The sequence below is a fragment of the Periophthalmus magnuspinnatus genome, chromosome 21 (genome assembly GCF_009829125.3).
Source record: "Periophthalmus magnuspinnatus isolate fPerMag1 chromosome 21, fPerMag1.2.pri, whole genome shotgun sequence".
Lineage (NCBI taxonomy): Eukaryota > Metazoa > Chordata > Actinopteri > Gobiiformes > Gobiidae > Periophthalmus > Periophthalmus magnuspinnatus.
In genome coordinates, this window is record NC_047146.1 from 18,076,815 (window position 1) to 18,099,937 (window position 23,123).

The 23,123-nt window shown below is 40.1% G+C and overlaps 1 protein-coding gene across 2 annotated transcripts; it reads right to left on the reverse strand.

Annotated features, from left to right (window-relative positions):
- Positions 1–22,672, reverse strand: LOC117389707 (collagen alpha-1(V) chain-like). Of its 2 annotated transcripts, none has more exons than XM_055230695.1 (14): positions 22,626–22,672; positions 19,251–19,349; positions 18,468–18,598; positions 14,870–14,978; positions 14,471–14,497; positions 13,580–13,633; positions 12,418–12,444; positions 11,594–11,662; positions 8,093–8,128; positions 7,931–8,002; positions 7,415–7,441; positions 3,008–3,054; positions 2,090–2,132; positions 1–706 (listed from the first exon to the last, which is right to left on the reverse strand). In XM_055230695.1, exons 1-12 carry the CDS (start codon positions 22,660–22,662, stop codon positions 3,008–3,010), a joined length of 735 nt encoding a protein of 244 aa, XP_055086670.1. In that variant the 5' UTR covers positions 22,663–22,672; the 3' UTR covers positions 1–706; positions 2,090–2,132. The 2 variants fall into 2 exon arrangements, with proteins under 2 accessions (XP_055086670.1, XP_055086669.1); XM_055230694.1 differs by having other exon boundaries at positions 655–706; positions 2,106–2,132.
- Positions 22,673–23,123: the final 451 nt, after the last annotated feature.

Sequence of the window (23,123 nt, forward strand, 5' to 3'; positions counted from 1 at the left end):
AGATGGCGCTGTAGTCTTGTGTTATTGATGTTGCCTCGCTGACTGAAGTGTGTTTAGAGTGCACAGTTGGGAGTGATATAAATAATGACAAATATCAAAGGATAAAAGTATGTTATGCGTATATTTTTTGTAGTAATTTGCTATTTAGACCATTCTTCAATTTCTTAAAGAGGGTTTTTTAACTTCTATGTTGTATTAACTATTAACATATTTAGACCACCATGTTACCTTTTAATGTTTTGAAGAGTCTCCTCTTCCTTTGCTCTCTGCACTAAATCACTCCTCCATCAGAGCACTATCACAACACAATCAGCGTGCATCCCACTAAAGAAACTACTGCTGTGTACAGTTTTGTATCATGTTTTTGTATATTTATGGAGAATTGTCCTGTGGGAGCATGGGTGACGGAGGCTTGTGGGCGGAGCATTGCACAGAATCTTACAGCTAGGACGGGTCGGAGAGATTTCCAGATTACTCAAACATGCATGGATGACGTCTGAAACCTCTACAATCATGTTTTTGATGAGGGAACAATGTTATAACATGGTAGAAAAGTAAAAAAAAATAAAAAATGATTTGATGATGATGATTCTTGCAAACAAAGACATCAAAAATCAGCAAACATATACTATTTCATTTTTGAAAGATCAGCAGCTGCTCCTCAGTTATCTGGTTGTGTAAAAACTATTCACCAGTGGAAAAAAATCTGTAAAAAAAAAAGAAAAGAAACTCCAAATATCAAAGAAATAACTTTAAAATGCACTTTTCTTGTGGAGTGTATCTGCTTGTCCTTCCCTGTCCTTTCCCTGGAATATTTCACTAGAATAGTATGGCATTTAACTTGACAACTTATGTATATTTCATATTTATTTCTGTTCTATTTTATTCTTGATACTGATTACATGTTGCCTGGCAAGTCCAGAATGATCTCTCTCTCTGTATTTCTTACACAGAGGGATATCAGTCTGATCCCCACTCCTTCCGTTGCGTCTCAAAACAGACTCACACAGGCCAGTCCAATCTGATGTGATCATTTCAGTGATGCCAGTCAGTCATTGGTCATCTATCATTTTGAATAAAATTACATTTCTCTCCCACTGAGATGAACAGATTAACAGTTTAGAGCTTCACTCATTGATTCTACAGGAATCCTCCATGTTTTTTAGTCCACTGGGATTTTTTTTTTCCTATATTTTTCCTTGTAAATAGCCATATTTGTTTTGATACTCACATCGTCATAAAGCAATGATTTTATATACAAATCATTATTATTATTTTTTATTAGTAGTAGTAGTAGTAGTTTTAGTATTATTATTATATTTTGCAGAGCCTACATGTCATTATTGCTTTGTGTTGTATGTTTGCAGAAATAGATTAAATGATTCTGATTCTAAACTCATATGATTACATTTACTCATTCATTCACTGGGTCCATACTGTGTGATGGCTCATTCCGCAAAATGTGTCTTGCCCCAGTACAGCAGCTCTAGAGGTCAGAATATGTCCGCTACATCCTGTCTGTTGCTATTAGACCCTTTTCACAGCTGCTCTCCATTTATTGTCTTTATTAATAAGTGTCTTTATTTAAATAAATCAATATTTAAATGTTAGACACCGGACAGCAAGTTACAGATGGTAGATATGTGTGTCTCAGAGCTAATGCTAAGCTAATCTAAATCTCAAAATAGATCACAAAACAAGTTTATGAAAATACATCTAATGACAAGTCAATTGCTTTTCTGTGCAAAATCATTCAGACTGTAGCGTTATTTTAACATCACTAATTCATTTTAATTTGAGTTAGCATTAGCTTCCAGACACAAACTTTTCCTCCAGTCAAGTATTTACCTCGTAGTAAATGTCTTGACGTGCCGTCTGTGATTATTGTTCCACAGCTTGCTGTCCGCTGCCTGGTCTTTAAATATGGATTTATTTTAGTACGACTTGGCTAAATCCTATTGCACTTTTGCAGATGGAAACTAAATTAATACTAAATGTAAAACAGACAACACCATAAAACAAACTATATACATTCTAGATGTGGTTATATTATTGGACAGAAAGTTAAAAAAATACATAAATAAATTACATTCTTAAGTGTTCACCTGGATCTCCTTTGGGACCAGCGACACCTACAAAAACAAATTCAAAAAACTTCTTAAAACAGTGACAGATTAAAAATGAAATTATAAATTACAATACATTATTAAACATCATAATCATTACCGCTATTACTGTATTTACCATCAATCCTTTGAAAAGTGAAGAAGCCCAATCCGCAGAAATGTTGCTCTTAATAAATTCTCTTTTGCCATGTGCAGGAGAAACTATTAAATCTATTAAAGTTTGTTCACATATTCTGATTGTTTTAGCATATACTGTGGAACATTCTTGAAGTTACATTATGCACGAACTAGAAACGTTTGAACGAGTCTATTGACCCTGCAGTGGCTTTAGAGCGTTGAATCTCGGCACCTTCAGCTGTTCAGAAGAAGATAGCCTCAGAATGCTCGCCTGATCAGCCAGACCCTTCTACATTCTGTTCAAGAAGGTTCTGGGATTGGACCGTAAGGACCTGCAACTTTTGTCCTAACTTGAGACTGTCCAACCACAACTATTGATTTGCATCACATGTCTCTCAAATGTGGAAGATTTTTCCCTACAAAATTCTTGTATCATTTAGAAAAAAATATATAACTTTGTTTACTTGTGACAAATATCAGTTTAGTGTTTTGTTCTGTGCTGTTTCTTAGTCCTCTGGATAATTTTTTCCCCTTTTTTACACGTGTGCCACCATGTTTGTTTTGACACAAATTAACCATGTGTCTGTCAATCATGCCGTCTGAACCCAAGGAGAGAGACACGGCTCCAAACTCACTCGTCTTTGTAAGGTTTTGTCAAAGTGTGTGGTTCTGGCTGATGAGGTAATCAGAATACTGGGTTTCCCAATAGTGTGGTGGTGTTGTTGTTACGTATGAGCTTCAAACAAATAGTTTTACTCACGCACCTAAGCTTCTGTTTGGTTACTCTTCTCTCCAGGTGAACCGGCTGGACCTGCACAAAGACAAATCTATTACCTCCAGTGATACTCTCAGTCTTACACACCTGTGAGCCAGTGCCACAGATGAACTTAAGCTTCTTAGAGTCTCAGTTTTCATCCCAGGTCCTAAACTGCGAGTATAAATAAGATTTTTGGGCGTGTTGTGTGCGATTTACCGATGGGAAGTGAGTGTATTATTTCTGCCGCAAAGCTGATATGTAAATGAGGGCATTCATCTATCTATCCATTTTCTTCCGCTTATCCGGGGCTGGGTCGCGGGGGCAGCAGTCTAAGCAGGGACTCCCAGACTTCCCTCACCCCGGACACGTCCTCCAGCTCCTCTGGTGGGACCCCAAGGCGTTCCCAGGCCAGCCGAGAGACATAGTCCCTCCAGCGTGTCCTGGGTCTTCCCCGGGGCCTCCTCCCGGTGGGACATGACCAGAACACCTCCCTAGGGAGGCGTCCAGGAGGCATCCTGAGCAGATGCCCGAGCCACCTCAACTGGTTCCTCTCGACGTGTAGGAGCAGCGGCTCTACTCCGAGCTCCTCCCGTGTGACCGAGCTCCCCACCCTATCCCTAAGGGTGCGCCCGGCCACCCTACGGAAGAAACCCATTTCAGCCGCTTGTATCCGCGACCTTGTCCTTTCGGTCATTACCCAGCACTCATGACCATAGGTGAGGGTAGGAACGTAGATTGACCGATAAATCGAGAGCTTTGCCTTTGGGCTCACCTCCTTCTTTACCACAACGGACCGATACAGCGACCGCATCACTGCAGACGCTGCACCGATCCGCCTGTCAATCTCACGCTCCATCCTTCCCTCACTCGTGAACAAGACCCCGAGATACTTGAACTCCTCCACTTGGGGCAGAGACTCACCACCCACCCGGAGAGAGAGCAAACCACCTTTTTCCGGTCGAGATTTGGAGGAGCTGATTCTCATCCCAGCCACTTCACACTCAGCGCCAAACCGCCTCAGTGCCTGCTGCAGGTCCTGGCTCGAAGAAGCCATCAGGACAACATCATCTGCAAACAGCAGAGATGAAATCCTGTGGTTCCCGAACCAGACCCCCTCCGGCCCCTGGCTGCGCCTAGAAATTCTGTCCATAAATATAATGAACAGAACCGGTGACAAAGGGCAGCCCTGGCGGAGTCCAACATGCACCGGGAACAGGTCTGACTTAATAATAATAATAATAATACATTTTATTTGTTAGGCGCCTTTCAAGGCTCTCAAGGTCGCCGTACACATATACACACATACACAATACAAATAGAACAATGTAAAATGATTAAAAATACATTTAAAAACAAATATAGATTAAAAGACAGAGCAGTTATGGTCAGAGTGGTCAGGATGAGAAGGCCTTTCTAAACAGATAAGTTTTGAGTTTAGATTTGAAGTGTGGGAGTGAGTGTGTGTTGCGGAGGTCGTGAGGGAGGGAGTTCCAGAGCTGGGGAGCAGAGCAGCTGAAGGCTCTGCTCCCCATAGTGACAAGACGGGCAGGAGGGACAGTGAGGTGCAGGGAAGAGGAGGAGCGGAGGGAGCGGGCGGGTGTGGAGATGTGAATGAGGTCAGACAGGTATGGAGGGGCCAGGTTGTGGAGAGCTTTGTATGTGAGGAGTATGATTTTGTAGTGTATGCGGTGCGTGATGGGGAGCCAGTGGAGCTGTTGCAGGACAGGTGTGATGTGGTGATGGGAGGGTGTGTGTGTGATAATGCGGGCAGCTGAGTTTTGGACCAGTTGGAGTTTATGGAGTGATTTCTGTGGGAGTCCGAACAAAAGAGAATTGCAATAATCAATACGAGAAGTGACCAGGCTATGGATGAGGATGGCGGTGGTGTGTGGGGTGAGTGAGGGACGGAGGCGGTGGATGTTTCTGATGTGGAAATAGGCGGACCGGGTGATGTTGTTGATATGGGAGGTGAAGGAAAGTGTGCTGTCGAGGATGACACCCAGACTCTTTACCTGAGGGGAGGGGGAGATAGAGGAGCCATCAATAGATATGGAAAAAGGATTTATTTTGCTAAGGGTGGATTTGGTGCCGACAAGTAAGAGTTCTGTTTTATTGCCGTTAAGTTTGAGGAAGTTTGAGGTGAACCAGGTTTGTATTTCTGTGAGGCAGTCTGTCAGGGAAGAGGGTGGAAGTGTAGAGTTGGGTTTACTGGAAATGTAGAGCTGGGTGTCATCCGCGTAACAGTGAAAGTGAATGTGGTGTTTTCTAAAGATGGAACCAAGGGGGAGAAGATAGATTAGAAAGAGCAGAGGACCGAGGACAGAACCCTGAGGAACACCTGATGTGACAGGGAAGGGGTGTGAGGTGAATGACTTGAGCTGAATAAACTGAGAGCGATCTGAGAGGTAGGAGTGGAACCAGGAGAGGGGAGTACCAGAGACACCAATGGAGGAAAGTCTGTCAAGGAGGATGGTCTAGCAGGAGGAGGATGGAGAGTGAACCAGAGTCAGCAGAGAGGAGGAGGTCGTTTGTGATTTTCAAAAGGGCAGTTTCAGTGCTATGGAGGGGACGGAAGCCAGATTGAAATTGTTCGTAGATGTTATTGGAGGAAAGATGAAAGATGACTTACTGCTGGCAATGCGAACACAGCTCCTGCTCCGGTCATACAGGGACCGGACAGCCCTTAGCAAAGGGCCCCGGACCCCATACTCCCAGAGCACCCCCCAAAGGACACCACGAGGGACACAGTTGAATGCCTTCTCCAGATCCACAAAACACATGTGGACTGGTTGGGCAAACTCCCAAGAACCCATAAGGACCCGATGGAGAGTATAGAGCTGGTCCAGTGTTCCGTGACCAGGACGAAAACCACACTACTCTTCCTGAATCCGAGGTTCGACTATCGGTCGGATTCTCCTCTCCAGCACCCTGGAATAGACCTTACCGGGAAGGCTGAGGAGTGTGATTCCCCTGTAATTGGGACACACCCTCTGGTCCCCCTTCTTATACAGAGGGACCACCACCCCGGTCTGCCATTCCACAGGTACTGTCCCCGACCGCCACGCGATGTTGCAGAGACGTGTCAGCCAAGACAGCTCCACAACATCCAGAGACTTGAGGTACTCAGGACGGATCTCGTCCACCCCCGGAGCCTTGCCACCGAGGACCTTGCCAACCACCTCAGTGACTTCAGCCAGGGTGATGGACGAGTCTGCCTCCGGGTCCCCAGTTTCTGCTTCCTCCTCGGAAGACGTGACAGTGGGATTGAGGAGATCCTCAAAGTATTCCTTCCACCACCCGACAACATCCCCAGTCGAGGTCAGCAGCTTTCCACCCGCACTGTAAACAGTGTTGGTGAAGCACTGCTTCCCCCTCCTGAGGCGTTGGACGGTTTGCCAGAATCTCTTTGAGGCCGTCCGATAGTCCTCCTCCATGGCCTCCCCGAACTCCTCCCAACCCCGAGTTTTTGCCTCTGTGACTGCACGAGCTGCGGCACGCTTGGCCCGCCGATACTCATCAGCTGCCTCAGGAGTCCCACGAGCCAACAAGGCTCGATAGGACTCCTTCTTCAGCTTGACGGCATCCCTTACTTCCGGTCTTCTTCTTGAGGGCATTCAGCGAGTGCTAAAGTTGGCGTGCTCTGCTCTTTTGGGCTGTTGAATTGTTGTACAAATTAATGTTTGCCCTACTTCCGTACATTCTCTTATAGCATGATGGAAACTCATAAAAACCTTTAACAGCAGGCTAACCAGCGTTATCCTTTTCACTTTCATTTCTTAGTCCTCAATTTTTGCTCATGTTGGCAAAAACATCCTTTTTACATATCATTCAAAAGTGAGCAAAACTGCGCTGCGTCTTCTTTAGCGTGTTTGTGAGAAACTGCTTGCTAACCTTAACGTGGTGAGCTGTTTAGCACATGAATTGATAAATGAGGCCCTCAGTAAAGTAAAATTAATCTCTGGGAATTTTGTAGAATAATATATAAATTTCCAGGGCTGTAGTCGCCTAAAGAAATTGTTGGTTGACTAAAGACGTGTCCTGCCGAGTAAAAAGGGGGCGTGGCAAAAGCTCTCAAAATGATTTTGTATCTCTGTGTATGTGACCCCAACTGCACGCGCGAGACTACACCTGCAGGGGGAGTTCATACAAAAACTACTCTTTGTTCAGAAAATGTGTCAATTAATTCAATTTTTGGTCAAATAAGACTCCACTGAACAATTCTTTGACTAAATTAAAAAAGGAACTACAGCTTTATACAGGTAGAACATTGCACTTTTGCAGATGGAAACTAAATGAATACTAAAAGTCAAACAGACAACACCATAAAACAAACTATATACATTCTAGATGTGGTTATATTATTGGACAGAAAGTTTTTAAAAAACATAAATAAATGACGTTGTGAAGTGTTCACCTGGATCTCCTTTAGGACCAGCGACACCTAAAGAAACAAATACAAAAAACTTCTTAAAATAATTTGACAGATTTTAATAATAATAATAATAATAATAATAAATTGTAGTCTTACAATACATTATTAAACATCATAATCAATAGTATGATTTAGTTAGTTGACTAATGTGACGTGTTAGTCCTGTTGAAATGTTGCTACCTCATCAAAAACATACCTGGACTTGTGTTTTGTTTCATTCACACGTTTGAGTAATCCTGAATTAATCTGTTATACATCTTCAAAACTCAAAATGCTCTGTTCCACCTTGTGATGTCAGTTTTCAAGTTAACATCTACCTTTTGCCTTTAGGTATGTTTTTAACGAGGAAACAAACAACATAAATCAGAAAACAAACATAATATGGGCCCTTTATTACAATCTCTTTAATTTATTTCTGTTATTAGCATGTTTAGCTTAAATCTCTCGATGTCTTAAATGAACATGTTATTTCATTATCTCACACAGTAAATGTATTACCTTGTGGTCCAGGTGGGCCTGTCTCTCCAGTGTCACCTTTCTCTCCCTTTGGTCCAGGATCCCCAGGATGTCCTTAATACACCACAACAGAAAACATTAGCATACTGAACATAACTAAATATATATGACAGAACAAAACATGTATGACAAATGTCCACGCACCATAATGACCTTCCCACCCTGTGATTCCCATGGTGCCTGCAGTCAAAGCACAGGGAAAAGTGGTTACATATATAGAATTTTGGCCACACATCCAACAAGTTTTTTCAGTTCTGGCGCAGCTTCAGTAAAGTTGTTAGACTTGAGGCCACGCCAAAGCTCCTCTGGACTCTCAAGACGCGCCACAAAAACGCAGGACGCCCAAGACGCGCGTCCCACCATAGACTTTATTTGTATAGTACACAAGGTAATTCAAAGTGCTTTACAGAATAAGAAAGACATTAAAATCACACAAATTAAAAAATTAATAATCACAAATAATCATCATAAAATTACCATTAAAACAGAAGAGTGCAGAATAAAAACCTTTCAGTCATATGCACAGCTAAACAGAAGTGTCTTGAGCCTGGATTTAAACATTATCAAAGTAGAGGCCTGTCTCACATCTTCAGGAAGATTGGTCCAGGTTTTAGCTGCATAAAACTTAAACGCTGATTCCCCATGTTTAGTCCTGAATCTGGGCACCAGCAGGAGGCCAGTCCCTGAAGTCCTCAGAGTGCGAGATTGTTTATACGGCACTAACATGTCATGAGATATTTTGGACCTAGGCCATGGAGAGATTTGTTCACAAGCAGAGCTGCTTTAAAGTCTATTCTTTGAGCTACAGGAAGCCAGTGCTGAGACCTGAGCACAGGACGCATGTGTGAAGTACTTCCTGCTTCTAGCCAGGACCCAAACAGCAGCGTTCTGGATGTATTGAAGCCATCTTAAGGCTCGTTTGGAGAGGCCAGTAAGCAGGCCGTTACAGTAGTCTAACCTATTGGAGACAAATGCATGGATAAGGCTCTCTAAGTCTGGCTTTGACAGTATACCTTTGATCTTTTTCAATGTTTTTAGATGGTAAAAAGCTGCAGATGTTATTGATTTGATGTGGCTGTTAAAGTTCAAGTCTGAGTCCATTATTACCCCTAGATTTCTAGCCTGATTTGAAGGTTTTAGAGAGAGAGACTGGAGGCGACTGCTGACACTTTCTCTATGTTTCTGTGGGCCAAAGATGATGACTTCACTCTTGTCTGAGTTTAGCTGGAGAAAGTTGTTTTGCATCCACACACTGATCTGTTGGATGCAGTGGCAGAGTGAATCCACTGGTCCATATTCACCTGCTGCCAGTGAGACATAGATCTGAGTGTCATCTGCATAGTTATGGTAAGACTAAAAAGTCTAAAACCTGATTGGAAAACATTGAAGGAGTTGTTAATTTGGAGTAAATAAGCTGTTTATAAGCAGCTTTTTCGACAGCAATGGCAGATTTGAGATTGGTCGGTAATTGTCTTTAGAAGTGCTTTTTTCAAAGCTCTTGGGAATGTTCCAGATTGAAGTGACATGTTAACTATGCAAGCGAGTGGTGACAGCAAACTGTTGAGCACAGACTTTAGAAATTTAGTGGCTAACACATCGAGGCAGCATGTAGATTAACTCAGACTGGTGACAATGTCATGGACAGTTTTGTCAGTTACAGGTGCAAAGTGAGTCAGCTCAAAGTGTCTAGGTGGGTGCTGGGTTGTTATTTACGTTGTGGAATTGATGGTATTTTTAATACCCTGAACCTTGTCATTAAAGAACACTGCAAATTCATTGCACTTAGATGTGGAAATTAGTTCTAATGGCAGAGGAACTGGGAGGTTTGTTAATCTGTTTACTGTTGCAAACAGGACACGAGAGTTGTTACTACAACTTCCAAAAATGTCAGAAAAATACCTTTGCCTTGTTCTACATAAACTGTGGTTGTACATGTGCATCTTTTCTCTGTAAATTTCATAATGAACCTGGAGCTTTGACTTGCTCCATTCCCGCTCGGCCCTCCTCCCTTTTCTGTGCCCTGACCGAGTCATCATTCCTCCATGGCGCTTTCTGCTTATCTTTAACCATTTTAACCTTCAACGGGGCAATGGTGTCCAGAACATTCAAAACACTCGAAGTTACAGAGTTCAACAAATCATCAACATTAGAACATGAGGCATTTTCAAAGTGTATCATTTCCATGAACAGTGCACCTGTTTTATCATTTATCTCCTTATCACCTGTTTTATCTCCTTCGAACAACTGCAGGACCAGCCGCTGGTTTGGGAATAACAGACAGATCAAAAAAGACTAAGAAATGATAAGACAGAGCAACATCCACCACACTGACATTTGAAATATTTACTCCTTTAGTCCAGAGTGTGCCCTCTGTTGTGGGTGGGCTCGCTGACATGCTGAGTCAAACCAAAGGTTTCAAGGACAGAACTGAGCTCTTTGATGTTTCTGTCAAACACATTATCCACATGTACATTAAAATCACCTGTAATGACTAAACCATCAAAGTCTGTGCATATGACTGAAAGCATCTCAGTAAAATCATCAATAAAACTCAGACAGTGCTGAGGAGGTTTGTATATGACTAAGTAGAGTATGGAGGGGGATTGTTTTAGCTCCATTTTAAAGGAAACATAATCAAAAGATGAAAACACCCCAAATGACAATTTGTGAGTAACTAAATTATCTCTATAACATGCACACACACACCTCCACCCTTTTTGTTTACTCATGTTTCAGATCCAAATTTGAAGTTTGGTGGAGTTGATTCCACTAGAATTGCATTACCTGTGTTTTTGTCGAGCCATGTTTTAGTTACAAACATAAAGTCAAGATTAAAAGAAGAAATAAAATCATTAATTAAAAATAACTTGTTACATAAAGATCTGATAATGAGCACAGCAAGTTTCAGATTAGTTTCAGTAGGGATGGATGTTATCATCTTACAGAGAATGTGAACTAAATGTCTCTGATTGGACAGTCTAACTGTCCTTCTATTAATCAGTCTATGTGGTGTAACTGTAGATATACAGAATGTAAACTGGACGTCCCCGGTGTGAACGCACCATTAATGGCCCATATTACACTATTCTGATTTATGTTCTCTGGTCTATGTGATAATTTTGTTTCCAAAAAACTATCCATTTTTATGTTTTGTTTCATTCACACGTTTTACACAAAAATCCTGGAGAGTTTTTCTCTCAAACAAGAGAGATGTCATGAAGTAATACAGGAAGTGCTCCACAGTGTTTTTAAACTACATACACCTTCACTACAATCATTGGTATAAGGGTAATATAAGGTTAAAGTAGCACTAAACACCTAAACTCCTCCCACAACTACATTTCAAATAGAGCTGCCAAAGCGGGCAGTGCTTGAGGACTAAAGGACAGAGTGAGGAGGGGGGTCTGGTTCCTTTTTCTTTCTTTCTTTTTTTTCTTTTTTCTTTTTTTTTTTATGAGAAAGCTGCTTAGTTTGCACCAAAGTTGCCAAAATTACTAAGAATAATAGATGCTGCTATTAAAACACCATATACACAGTTTTTAAAAAGAGTATGTAGTGTTTAGTTCAATTTTAACAAATCTAGACTAAATACCATAAAGCCACATTCAAATAAAACCCAAGAGCCCATGAAAACATCAAGATTACCCATTGGACCCATCTCTCCAGGCTCTCCCTTTCCTTCTGGTCCCTGTTTACCAGCAGGACCTGCAGGGCCTAAAACATGAAACACATTGAAGAAGAAACATGTTAATAAATTATATGATCAAAACTGTCTTAAATACAAGACCAGCAGATGTGTGTCCATCTGACCCAAATTACTTTCTGCTCCTGTTGAAAGGCCTATATTCAGACTTGCATGAGCGACACTAACACCTACTACTCAACTGTTAGTTTGGACATAAGGTTTGGTTTAAAAGTTCATTATATCAAGACTTTATGTCAACAATTATATATAAAAAAAAAAATCATATATAAAACATATAAACATATATAAAACTGAAACAAAGCTCTGTTGCCATAGACCAGGGGTTTCCAAACTTTTTTTCATTAAGGGCCATATCTTGAAACATATTTGAAGCGGACATGTAGTCAGTACAGTGGATCATTCAGATGGGGACAAGATAACATTCCTTTAATGAGGCTTGAAACATACATTTTAGTTCTGTATTACTGTATAATGTGATGTCATTAAGATGTAGAATTACTGGTTGCTGTAAAAATGATGGTCTGAGGGCCACTGGATTTAGTTTACAGTAAAAAACATTTTCATGCATTTTTGGGTCCTCTTTTGGGTTTGGGTAGCATGAGAAGCTAATCTTTGCATCTGCTAATCTTGTTTTGCCATAGCTGATTATAAAAACAGTATGCCACTCATATTATGGAGACTTAGCTATACGCAAACGCCACTAAGGTGCTTTACATTTCACATACAGAATACATATTAGCCTGCAGTGTTAATGGCAGCTCACCGGTTGGTCCTTGGGGTCCAGGTGACCCTGCAACAACAAAACAGAATTCATTATAGCTTTTCACCTCCAATGGTAATTGACCCTCTGGCACTCTGGGTTTTCTGATCTGTTAAACAGGCTCTGTGCTTCAAAGCTAATGCTAACTTTTATTATATCATAAAATAAAATATGAAATAAACAACAAATACAAATTTTAAGCAAAGTCTGCTTGATTGTTTTTACATATAAATTATCTTAGTTTCATCATGCCTCTAAAATAGCATTAGCATTAGCATTAGCACTGAGACACAAACACAAATCACAACCTCATTTTCTTAGATTTTAGCATCATTCTTTGGGTATTTATTGTTTTTTTCGCATGACTCAGCAAAAACCTTACTGAGATTTAATATGACAGGAGGCGGTGATGCTAACAGTGAGCTAGCCACGTGCTGTTGTGCACAAAGCCAATTGGAGAAGGAAGTTGCTTGTTACAATTGTGTAAGGGCCATTATTCAAACATTACACAATACACAGTTTTAGATGTAGTAATATCCTACTTGAGAATCAGATAGTGTCAGAGCTGAACTTTTTAAAAATCATTTGGATTTTTCAAATAATTTTACTTAAAGGCTGAATGTAGCGGCCTCCCTCAGCAAACTTTGAGGCCGCAGTGAGAGCCAGAGTGGGTCCTGGGTTGTAGCTTTGTGACATGCTGGTAGTTTATTGAGGACAAATACAATGAGATCCGATACACGTTTGTTGGCAATTTATTTTAGCGAACACACAGACACACAGAGCTATCAGCAGCGCAGCAGAGAGAATGGACATAGGTGGGCATAACAGGTTATGGTATCATAAGTAAATGGAGATAAACTTGCGGCCAACAAAAATTACAGCTACCCAGCCCTGACTCTCAGCACTGTGCCCCAGGCGAGTGTCGCCTTTTCACACATACGTGCACGTGCACCTGCCCATGACCCCGCCCCCTCTGCTCTCAACCAATCACACGCACACAAGCAGCAAACACACCGTGCACTCCTCTACCCATCTCCTACACTCAATAGTATACCTGTACACATACTGTATGCAGACATAACTTTATCTTGCAACAAAGTGAATGCAGATTGATTTATAGCAGTTTAATGCAATTATTAATATACAAAATGCTTTTTTAACTTACCTTGTTCACCAGCCTGTCCTTGTTCTCCTTTTGTTCCTGTAAATCCAACATCACCTGCACACATAACATAGCAACGCACTGTATTTGTTGTCTGTCAAATGTTAAGAATAGTTTTGACTTATTGTGGTTTGTTTAACTAGTGTATTTAACTTGTTTACATGTATTTTTACAGTTTTCATTTTGTCACTAGCACAAATGCATTGTGTAACTTTTCTGGTGGAGGGCCCTGCTTTTTATTAAACTCTTATCACCACAGAGACAACCAGGCCAAATCCAAAATTATAGGATACTCCCTTAGACAAACATTCTGTAATATTTACTTTTTTCTTACTCAATTTCAGGTTTTACAGAGTGTCTAAATGCAGAATGCCACGTGCCAGTTTCTGTAAAGCGGATTATTGAAGAAATGCAAGATAGATTTTAATGCCGTGCTGTGGAACATTAAAAACAGCACGCTGACCATCAGTGAAAAGGTGGTCATAATTTAAGTTAATCTGAGGAGTGATCGGCTGCCGCGCTTTGACCTATCGGGGCCGCGAGTGAGATAGAGCCGTCTGCGGGAAATGTCAGAGCTCCTCATCCATCAGCTGGTCTCATCAGAGGAGGACGAAAGGAGGACAGGAACCATCATTACAGCCATCATCTGAGCACGCGCCCCGAAACGTAATGCTACTACACTGGCACACTCACCTTGTTTACATGCTGTCCATTCTGACAGACACATTCTTCTTTCTTTTTTTTCTTTTTTTTTTGTTTTAGTGTAGTTTTGGTCAACAAAAATGTCATGTTAGTCTAAAATCCTACATACATTTGTCAATCATCATCAATCATCACAAAAATCATAGTAACAGCCTATAATTGATAACATAAAGAATGTTTGACACAACTGACCTTTGAGTCCTGGGGGGCCTGGGGGTCCTGCATTCACACAAACATTATATAAAAACAAAAGTTATAAATCACATATTTCAAGACAAACATATTTTAAGAAAAACAGCAGCAGTAGTAGTAGTAGTTGCAGAATTAATAGTAATAGTAGAAGCAGTATTAGTAGTACCTGGAGTGAGGATGACGGCGCTGAGGCACAAGTCCAGTCTTTGTGCACTGGAATTTAACAGTAATAGCAGCAGCAGCGTAGTAGTAGTAGTAATAATAATAGTAGCAGCAGCAGCAGTAACAATAGCAGCAGTAGTAGTATAAGTATGTGGCGTGAGGCTGATGGCGCAAGTCCAGTCCTTGTGTGCTGGAGTTTAACAGCAGTAGCAGTTGCAGTAGTAGTAGTAGTGGTACCTGAATGGAGGCTGATGCGCAAGTCCAGTCTCTGTGCACTGGAGTTTAACTGGACCAGGTCAGTCTGAAGTCTGTGGATCTGACCGTCGGCTCCACACTGACTCTCCACCTGCACACATCACCACACACACAGTTTGACACAGGTGACACACAGTAGGCTTGTTTTGACTCTAAAAGCTGCTTTTACAATATATATGTACTATAGCAAGACAAATTTTAGTTAATTGCATGAGAAAAAAGACAAGTACAGCCCATTTAAAGCTGGGGTACCTGATTTGCAAACAATGAAAGGGGAAAGTATGTATTCAGATCTATCTATGTTGTTCCTAACTCTCACAAACCCTATAGCACACCACTAATATTCACATGCATGGTTTACTGGCTACTAGCACAGCTTCAGAACAGTTTTTCCAGACACAAAAGTGAAGAACAGTGGAGCATCTTTGGACAGCTGATCAGCTTTGATCTCCAAAAGCGTCATATAGTAATGACTCACACGGCTCTTTCTTATGTGTGCGATAGATAAAATGTGTTCAAATTTGATGGATAGAAGAGTTAGGTTAGGCTTGAGCTTTAATGAGGACCGATTACAAGGCCCATATAAGGTGTTTCTTCTGAACATTTTTGAAATACCTAAATAGCCTACACAGGTGGACAAAATTGTTGTTACTATTCTGTTAATGAAAGAAAACCTCACAATGGTCACAGAAATAACTTGAATTTGACAAAAGTAATAATAAATAGAAATTCTATGATATTTAACCAATGAAAGTCAGACATTGCTTTTCAACCATGCTTGAACAGAATTACTTAAAAAAATAAACTTTAGACAAAAATGATGGCACCCCCAGAAAAGACTGAAAATAATGTGACCAAAGGGACATGTTAATCCAAGGTGTGTCCACTAATTAGCATCACAGGTGTCTACAATCTTGTAATCAGTCAGTGGGCCTGTATATAGAGCTACAGGTCATCACTGTGCTGTTTGGTGACATGGTGTGTACCACACTCAACATGGACCAGAGGAAGCAAAAGAGTTGTCTCAGGAGATTAGAAAGAAAATTATAGACCAGCATGTTAAAGGTAAAGACTATAAGACCATCTCCAAGCAGCTTGATGATCCTGTCACTATAGTTGCACATATTATTCAGAAATTTAAGATCCATGGGACTGTAGCAAACCTCCCCTGGACGTGGCTGCAGGAGGAAAATTGATGATAAATCAAAGAGACGGATAGTAACAAAAGAGCCCAGAAAAACTTCTAAAGAGATTAAAGGTGAACTTCAAGCTCAAGGAACATCAGTGTCAGATTGTACCATCTGTCGTTGTTTGAGCCAAAGTGGACTTAATGGGAGATGACCAAGGAGGACACCATTATTGAAAACAAATCATCAAAAAGCCAGATTGAAATTTGCCAAACTAAATGTTGACAAGCCACAAAGCTTCTGGGAGAATGTCCTATGGACAGATGAGACAAAAATGGAACTTTGTGCCAAAGCACATCAGCTCTATTTTCACAGATGGAAAAATGAAGCATATTAAGAAAAGAACACTGTACCTACAGTGAAACATGAAGGCTCTGTTATGTCATCTGTGCCATCTGGCACAGGGTCTTGAATCTATGCAGGGTACAATGAAATCTCAAGACTATCAAAAAGGATTCTAGAGAGAAATGTGCTGGCCAGTGTCAGAAAGCTTGGTCTCAGTCGCAGGTCATGGGTCTTGTAACAGGACAATGACTCAAAACACACAGCTAAAAAACCCCAAGAATGACTAAGAGGAAAACATTGGACTATCCTGAAGTCGCCTTCTATGAGCCCTGACCTAAATCCTATTGAGCATCTTTGGAAGGAGCTGAAACATGCCGTCTGGAAAAGGCACCCTTCAAACCTGAGACAACTGGAGCAGTTTGCTCATGAGGAGTGGGCCAAAATACCTGCTGAGAGGTGCAGAAGTCTCATTGACAGTTACAGGAAACATTTGATTGCAGTGATTGCCTCAAAAGATTGTGCAACAAAATATTAAGTTAAGGGTACCATCATTCTTGTCCAGGCCTGTTTTAGTTAATTTTTAAAAATAATTCTGTTGAAGCATGGATGAAAAGCAATGTCTGACTTTCATTGGTTAAATCTCATAGAATTTTTATTTATTATTACCTTTGTCAGATTCAAGTTATTTCTGTGACCATTGTGAGTTTTTCTTTAACCGATGGGTACCAACAATTTTGTCCACATTGTTCATTCTAAAAGAACAATATGCAGTTGAACAAGTGTAGTAACCAGTAGTCATGGTCTTTGGCCTTTAAGGTTTTTATCTCAGTTTAGACCTAATATTGACGTGTGAACGTGCTCTAAAACAGAAAAAAGTTCATAATAACTGTGACAAAGTGGGCCTTTGTCCCTTTTTAATATTACCATAATTTTGTTTGTTCACATGTAGGTTCACTTTCAATAATTTTCCAATACAAAGCTAAATAGAACTATCCCGGGTTTGTTTAGTTTAGTTTTTCAGTTCGTTTAATCACCACACACACTTGTTAGTTTAAAAGTATTTTATTTGGTTAAATGTAGTTAATTCAATTATTTTGTCAATTCAGTTTAATACTGCAATCTAGTGATGTGTCCTCCGTGTCGAGTAATCCAGGAAGACTAACGGTGAAGAGTGTATCGACGCTTGTATTTATATATATATATATATATATATATATATATATATATATATATACAAACACACACACACACACACTATATCACTACAGTATACATGTTTTGCATACTTCTTTATTTTGCTGACAGTTTTATTCACAGACTTTCTGCAAAATGCTACACACTTCATATTCACGCAAATTGATATTTTTGCGTCCAGTAGATGCGTCCATTCAGCAGAGTGAAACTCCCACATCTACATCACCAACAGTAAATGTAACAATCGAAGTACAGAAATACCTGGCAGAACCAAACATAGCCAGACAGGAGGATCTACTGCAGTACTGGAGAAGGCAAAGAAATAAATGTCCACATTTATTCACACTGGCCACCATGTACCTTTGCACTCCAGCTTCATCTGTGCCCTGTGAGAGGATTTTTTCTAAAACAGGAGAAATCCTTACAAAAAGGATTTCTTTTTTTGAATAAAAAACAATGAAAAGTATTGGGGTTTGGTTCTCTTTATTTAATTAGAAGCACTACTACAAGTAACACAAGTGAATTCCTATTTCTAATAATGTGTTTCACTGTGGTCCTATCACTGGTTTTGTTGTTCAATTGATGGCACTGAGGTGGAAACTAGATTGCAGTACATTGATGGCGCCATAGAGTAAATGAATCCTTATGAAGTGTCGGTACATGTGTCGGCACAGTTGACTGAAAGTATCAAAGCTTCATGGGGCTTCATCTCACCATCACTACTGCAATCCACTGGTACTATCCCACCAAATGATATAATAATTAGTAAAAACATGAAAAGCTGTCATACGCACTTTAAATAGTGTTCCAAGTTATCTGATGTTAAATAGCAAGACTAAATTGTCCAAATATATGCCAGAATAATGACATATAATTCTACCCTATAAACTTGAGTGTGGTTGCAGTGTCCGTACCTGGTTCTTGAGTGTTTTCAGTTGTCCCCTCAGACTCTGAGTCTCCTGGCTGGTGTTCTGGATTAAACTCTGGAAGTCTGCTGGACTGCCTGACAAATCAGATTTGGACCCTGACGACTCCAATGTGAAAACTGAAAGATATATTGAGGAAGTTGTTAAGAACAACACTATTTTGGCCAACGCAGTGCATGTTCATGTGGTTTCATGTGGTAACACGGAGCATGACCTGAAAACTGCTTCAGACCACTGTGGTGTCCTGGAAAAATATCCTTTCTATCTTTTTGAATTCTTCAAGCCCTCCACATGGGTTTTGGGAGTTTCGCAAGACCCATGTGGGTTCCAAACCACACCCGAGTTGGTATAAACCTGGTGTAAGACTTCTGGTAGCAGGCACACCACCTGCATGACTCCATGGACTTAAACACAAACTTTGGACCTACACGGAAACAGGTCTGTGTACCTGTTTGGTCCAGGAGTAGTCCAAGATACTTTTTCTACCATTCTACATGCAACTTGTTAATTAACTGTTTCTGTATGTATTACTTATTCAAGTTACAAATACTGCATATGCATTTGCCTAGATGTAAAAATATGGCTGTGTAACTGCGTATCTCCTGATAAATTGAGATTTTAAGACCATCATAACTTTTAATTTACTCTGTCGAGGGCCAAATAAAATGATGTGGAGGGCCGCATTTGGCCCACGGGCCTTGACTTTGACACATGTGTTTTAGAGGGTCCGTATACTAAGTCAAACAAGTAGAGATTAACCAATATACCCACCTTCATAGAGGAGGAAGATATTCAGAGATGTTTGTAGAATGAGGTAAACCACGATTACAATCAAACACCATGGTCTCCTCTGAGGGGCCCTCTTCAGATCTGAAATACAATAACAGTCATCACATCAGACAGGGCCACTCTGAAAGAATACTCCTGCTCTGAGCACATAGGGCTGTCAGCTGTCAATCAAACATCAGCCCGAAGGAGAGGAGGCGGGGCTAAAATCAGGACTTCCACGTGACAAGACCAAAACGGACATACTCATTTTTAAAGAACTGTATGTAAGATTTTTTTTTACCCATCTGTGTTCCCAGGTATGAAGTAAACATGTTCCAGACAAATATAGTATGTCATGATAAATATCGTGATGCTGATTTATTCTGAATTACAAAAACATTGTATATAATGTCTCTCATTTCTGTTGATCCAGGTGGTTTTAAACCTAAAAGGCCTCTCTCTGATCTGAATGGTCACTACCTAAACTCCAGCACCTGCAGTCAATTATAAACCAGTGCTAGTGCAGCCTCTGCAGCTCAGTGAGTGAATTCTGGAGATTCTGAGCTTTCACATGAGACTGTACTTGTGCGTGTCCTCTATCTGCAGGTTAAGGCTCTGGACACACAGGTTCAGTTGAGATTGTAATACCTTTCTAACAACGGTGAGTGTGCAGGTTACATACAGTTCCTCTAACCTTACAAAATGCATTTTCATTGTGTGCTTCAACTCAAATTCCTGTGTCACTGTCTGAGCTGGTGAAATATGGCAACTGCGTTCACCAATGGGGCTATTTAATCTAAACTTCATAATTTAGTTTAATAATTTAGGATCAAGTAATCAGATTACTTTGCCCAGAGTGTTCCACATCTTGCATTAATTCACTTACAGATGTTTTATTGCTTTATTGCTTGAAAAACATGGATTCTTACTGTGCAGACCAGGGACATGCACAGAGACTGTGAGGGACAGGTGCTCAACCATAAAGAGGCTATTTCCCATATTGCTTAAAATGAACTTATCCACAGGTTTTTAAAGCAAACAAGTATGGTTTCGCTTCTTTAGAGATGACTGTGCACCTGCTGAGGTTTAGCAGCAAAGCTTTGTGCATAGGTGCATATATGAGCTCAGGGACCAATAAGAAGATCACAAAAAAACACAGACAGAACAAAAAAGGAACATCTGAGGGGGGTCTAATTTGGGGTGTTTAAGGTGAAGAAATCCTATTTTTTATCAGTCTGATACAGAACAATGGGATATAGGCCCATTGCTGTAGTTCACTTCTGTCTAAGATTCAAAACATCCAATTGTTGGCCTGCTTTTATGTCATACTTGTCATTAAGTTAGATTTTAGAAATACTGTTCTCTTGTGACAAACTCGTGTGTCAGTGGCTCTGTGTGGAGCATCAGCCTTCTGTTCCCTCCCTGTGTTCTGCTCCTGCTCTCCAGCCCACTGAGCTACAGCCCCCCCCCCCCCCCCCCCCCCATATACATACATATATATATATATATATATATATATATATATATATATATATATATATATATATATATATATATATATATATATATATATATATATATATATATATAATGCTGAAATTTTCTCCACTGCTACATGAATTTCATTTTGTATATAGCAATGTCGCCCCCCTCTGGTTACTGCATGTCAGAGCCAATTCTCCTTCTGTAACGAAGAGCAAAAAATGAATTGAGAAAATGAATTTATGAAAATTATTTTTACATTATATGAGTAATTTTTACTCACAAATGTCAAGTTTTATTCTTATTTGAAGTCTGCTGAAGTTGCCTTTTAAAAAGTTTTTAAACACCACGACTATATTCCAGGAGTAATATGTTGTATGTAAAAAAAAAAGATGACATTAACCATCTGGCTTCCCTGTGGACATTGTTTTGGTTTAGTTCATGCTAATGACACCAAATTATGTGCATTTCTTGTTGTTTTTTGCTCCCAAAATTTCTTTTGCTACTGCACAAGAACACTATGATTTTTTGTTTTGTTTTTTTAATCACACTTGGGACCCTAAGGACATAAATGTTCACTTACAAAACATATGTAAAATCATCATAGATGAAGATTTTTCATACTTTTATCAACTAAATTCAATGATCTATCTATGATCTATAAAAATCATACAACTTTTAATCGTTTAAATGCTGGTTTGAAAACTTGTATTTCACATGTAGAGTAAAAAGGCTTTTAAAATTGAGATATCTTCCAGAAAACTGAAGCAAGGGTATATTAGGGTAGTGTCTGTGTAATCCCTCAGACGTCCAGGTATGATCCATAGTAAAAGAAAAATTCAATTCTGTAAACTGGACAAAAGGTTTTAGAGTGAAGACATTTCACTGCTCATCCAAGCCACGTCTTCAGTTGTGGTCAGATTATGGTGGACACTGCTTTATATCTGTGTGAAGAGAGGAGCCAACTACACTAAAACTAACACACCTGCTGCTTACACTTTTTGTTTGTTTGTCAGGTAGGTCTATTGAACTACGCTAAGTGTGACTAAAAAAACACCCTGAAAGTTACAGAAAGATTAAAAAATAAAGGTAATTTTTCACAAAGCTCCATTATAATCAATATGAAGGATGTGTCTGAAGTGATTTTAACTGATGCTACACAAAAACTAAAAATGCCACAAACTTCAAATTTTAAACAAAGTTGAAGCTTCCTAGTTCACATATAGTGTATAATTATAACCTGGCTTCAGTTTTTTTGGATATCTCAATTTTATAGACAATTTTTACATTACTGAATATTATTATGGGCAGGGCAGGGGCAGATCTTTTATAAGCTCTATCCTTACAGGCTGTGACTTTTTTAAAGGGAAGCCTGGCTTAAATGACATGAACATTTGTGTCTCTTGAATTGCTCCTTCAGATATTTCATTTTTCTCGTTTGTGTGTTGTAGAAAATACATTATTTTTGACATTATTTAATGTTTTGTCCTCTTTACATTAACCACACATTATAAATCTGATGTTACATCCATACACTTACTCTTTAAGTTACTCTTTCTTAAGTGGCAGATTCCCCAAATACGTTTTACTCTTACTGAATCTGGAATAACCACTTTGTACTTTTACTTAATATTATTGTGAAATAACTTCAGTCTTACTTGCGCACAAATTTGGCTGCTTCCCAAAAACACAATCTTGAAAAACAGAGCATGAGTTTATCATTTCATTATAGTTTTATATGATCTGGAAGTTGGTTCTATCCTGTTTTTATTTTTTTATTTAAAGAAAAAGCAAAAATGCTACCACAGAATTCTGATCTGCCTCCAGCTCTATGTCAAACTTGACCCCAACCTATTTACTAATGTTGAAATGTCTTTTGCAGTGTGCAGTACTCACCCTCATGTCCAGAGCGCTGGAGTTCAGAGCGGGACATCCCAGATCGGGGGTTGTTTTGTGTTTGGGACATTTTGTCTGAGTCCACGGGGTTGTCCATGTGTCTGAGTGTCACTGTGCACTGTGTGTGTCTGTCACTGCCAGTGTCATATGAAGAGGATGAGGGTGTGAAGGAGAGTGAGACGGAGGGGAAGAGGGAGGAGGGAGAGGGAGGAGGGAGAGGGAGGGTGAGAGGGGAGTGTCCGGGGCGGCACCATGAGCCTGTTTGTTGTTTCATCTGTCAGAACACTGCAAAAAAAAACATCTATGAATGGGCCTGGTTAGCACCTGATGGAACAGCACTCAGAATGGCAGGTGCTGCAGTGGCTCATTGTGTCCTTAGGCAAGACACTTCACTCACATAACCTAATATGCATTTGCGTGTGAGCGTGTGTCCGTGCGTTTGTGTACAAGGAATAATCCTTGAAAACTCCAAAACGACTTGAAGTATTTTGGAAAAGT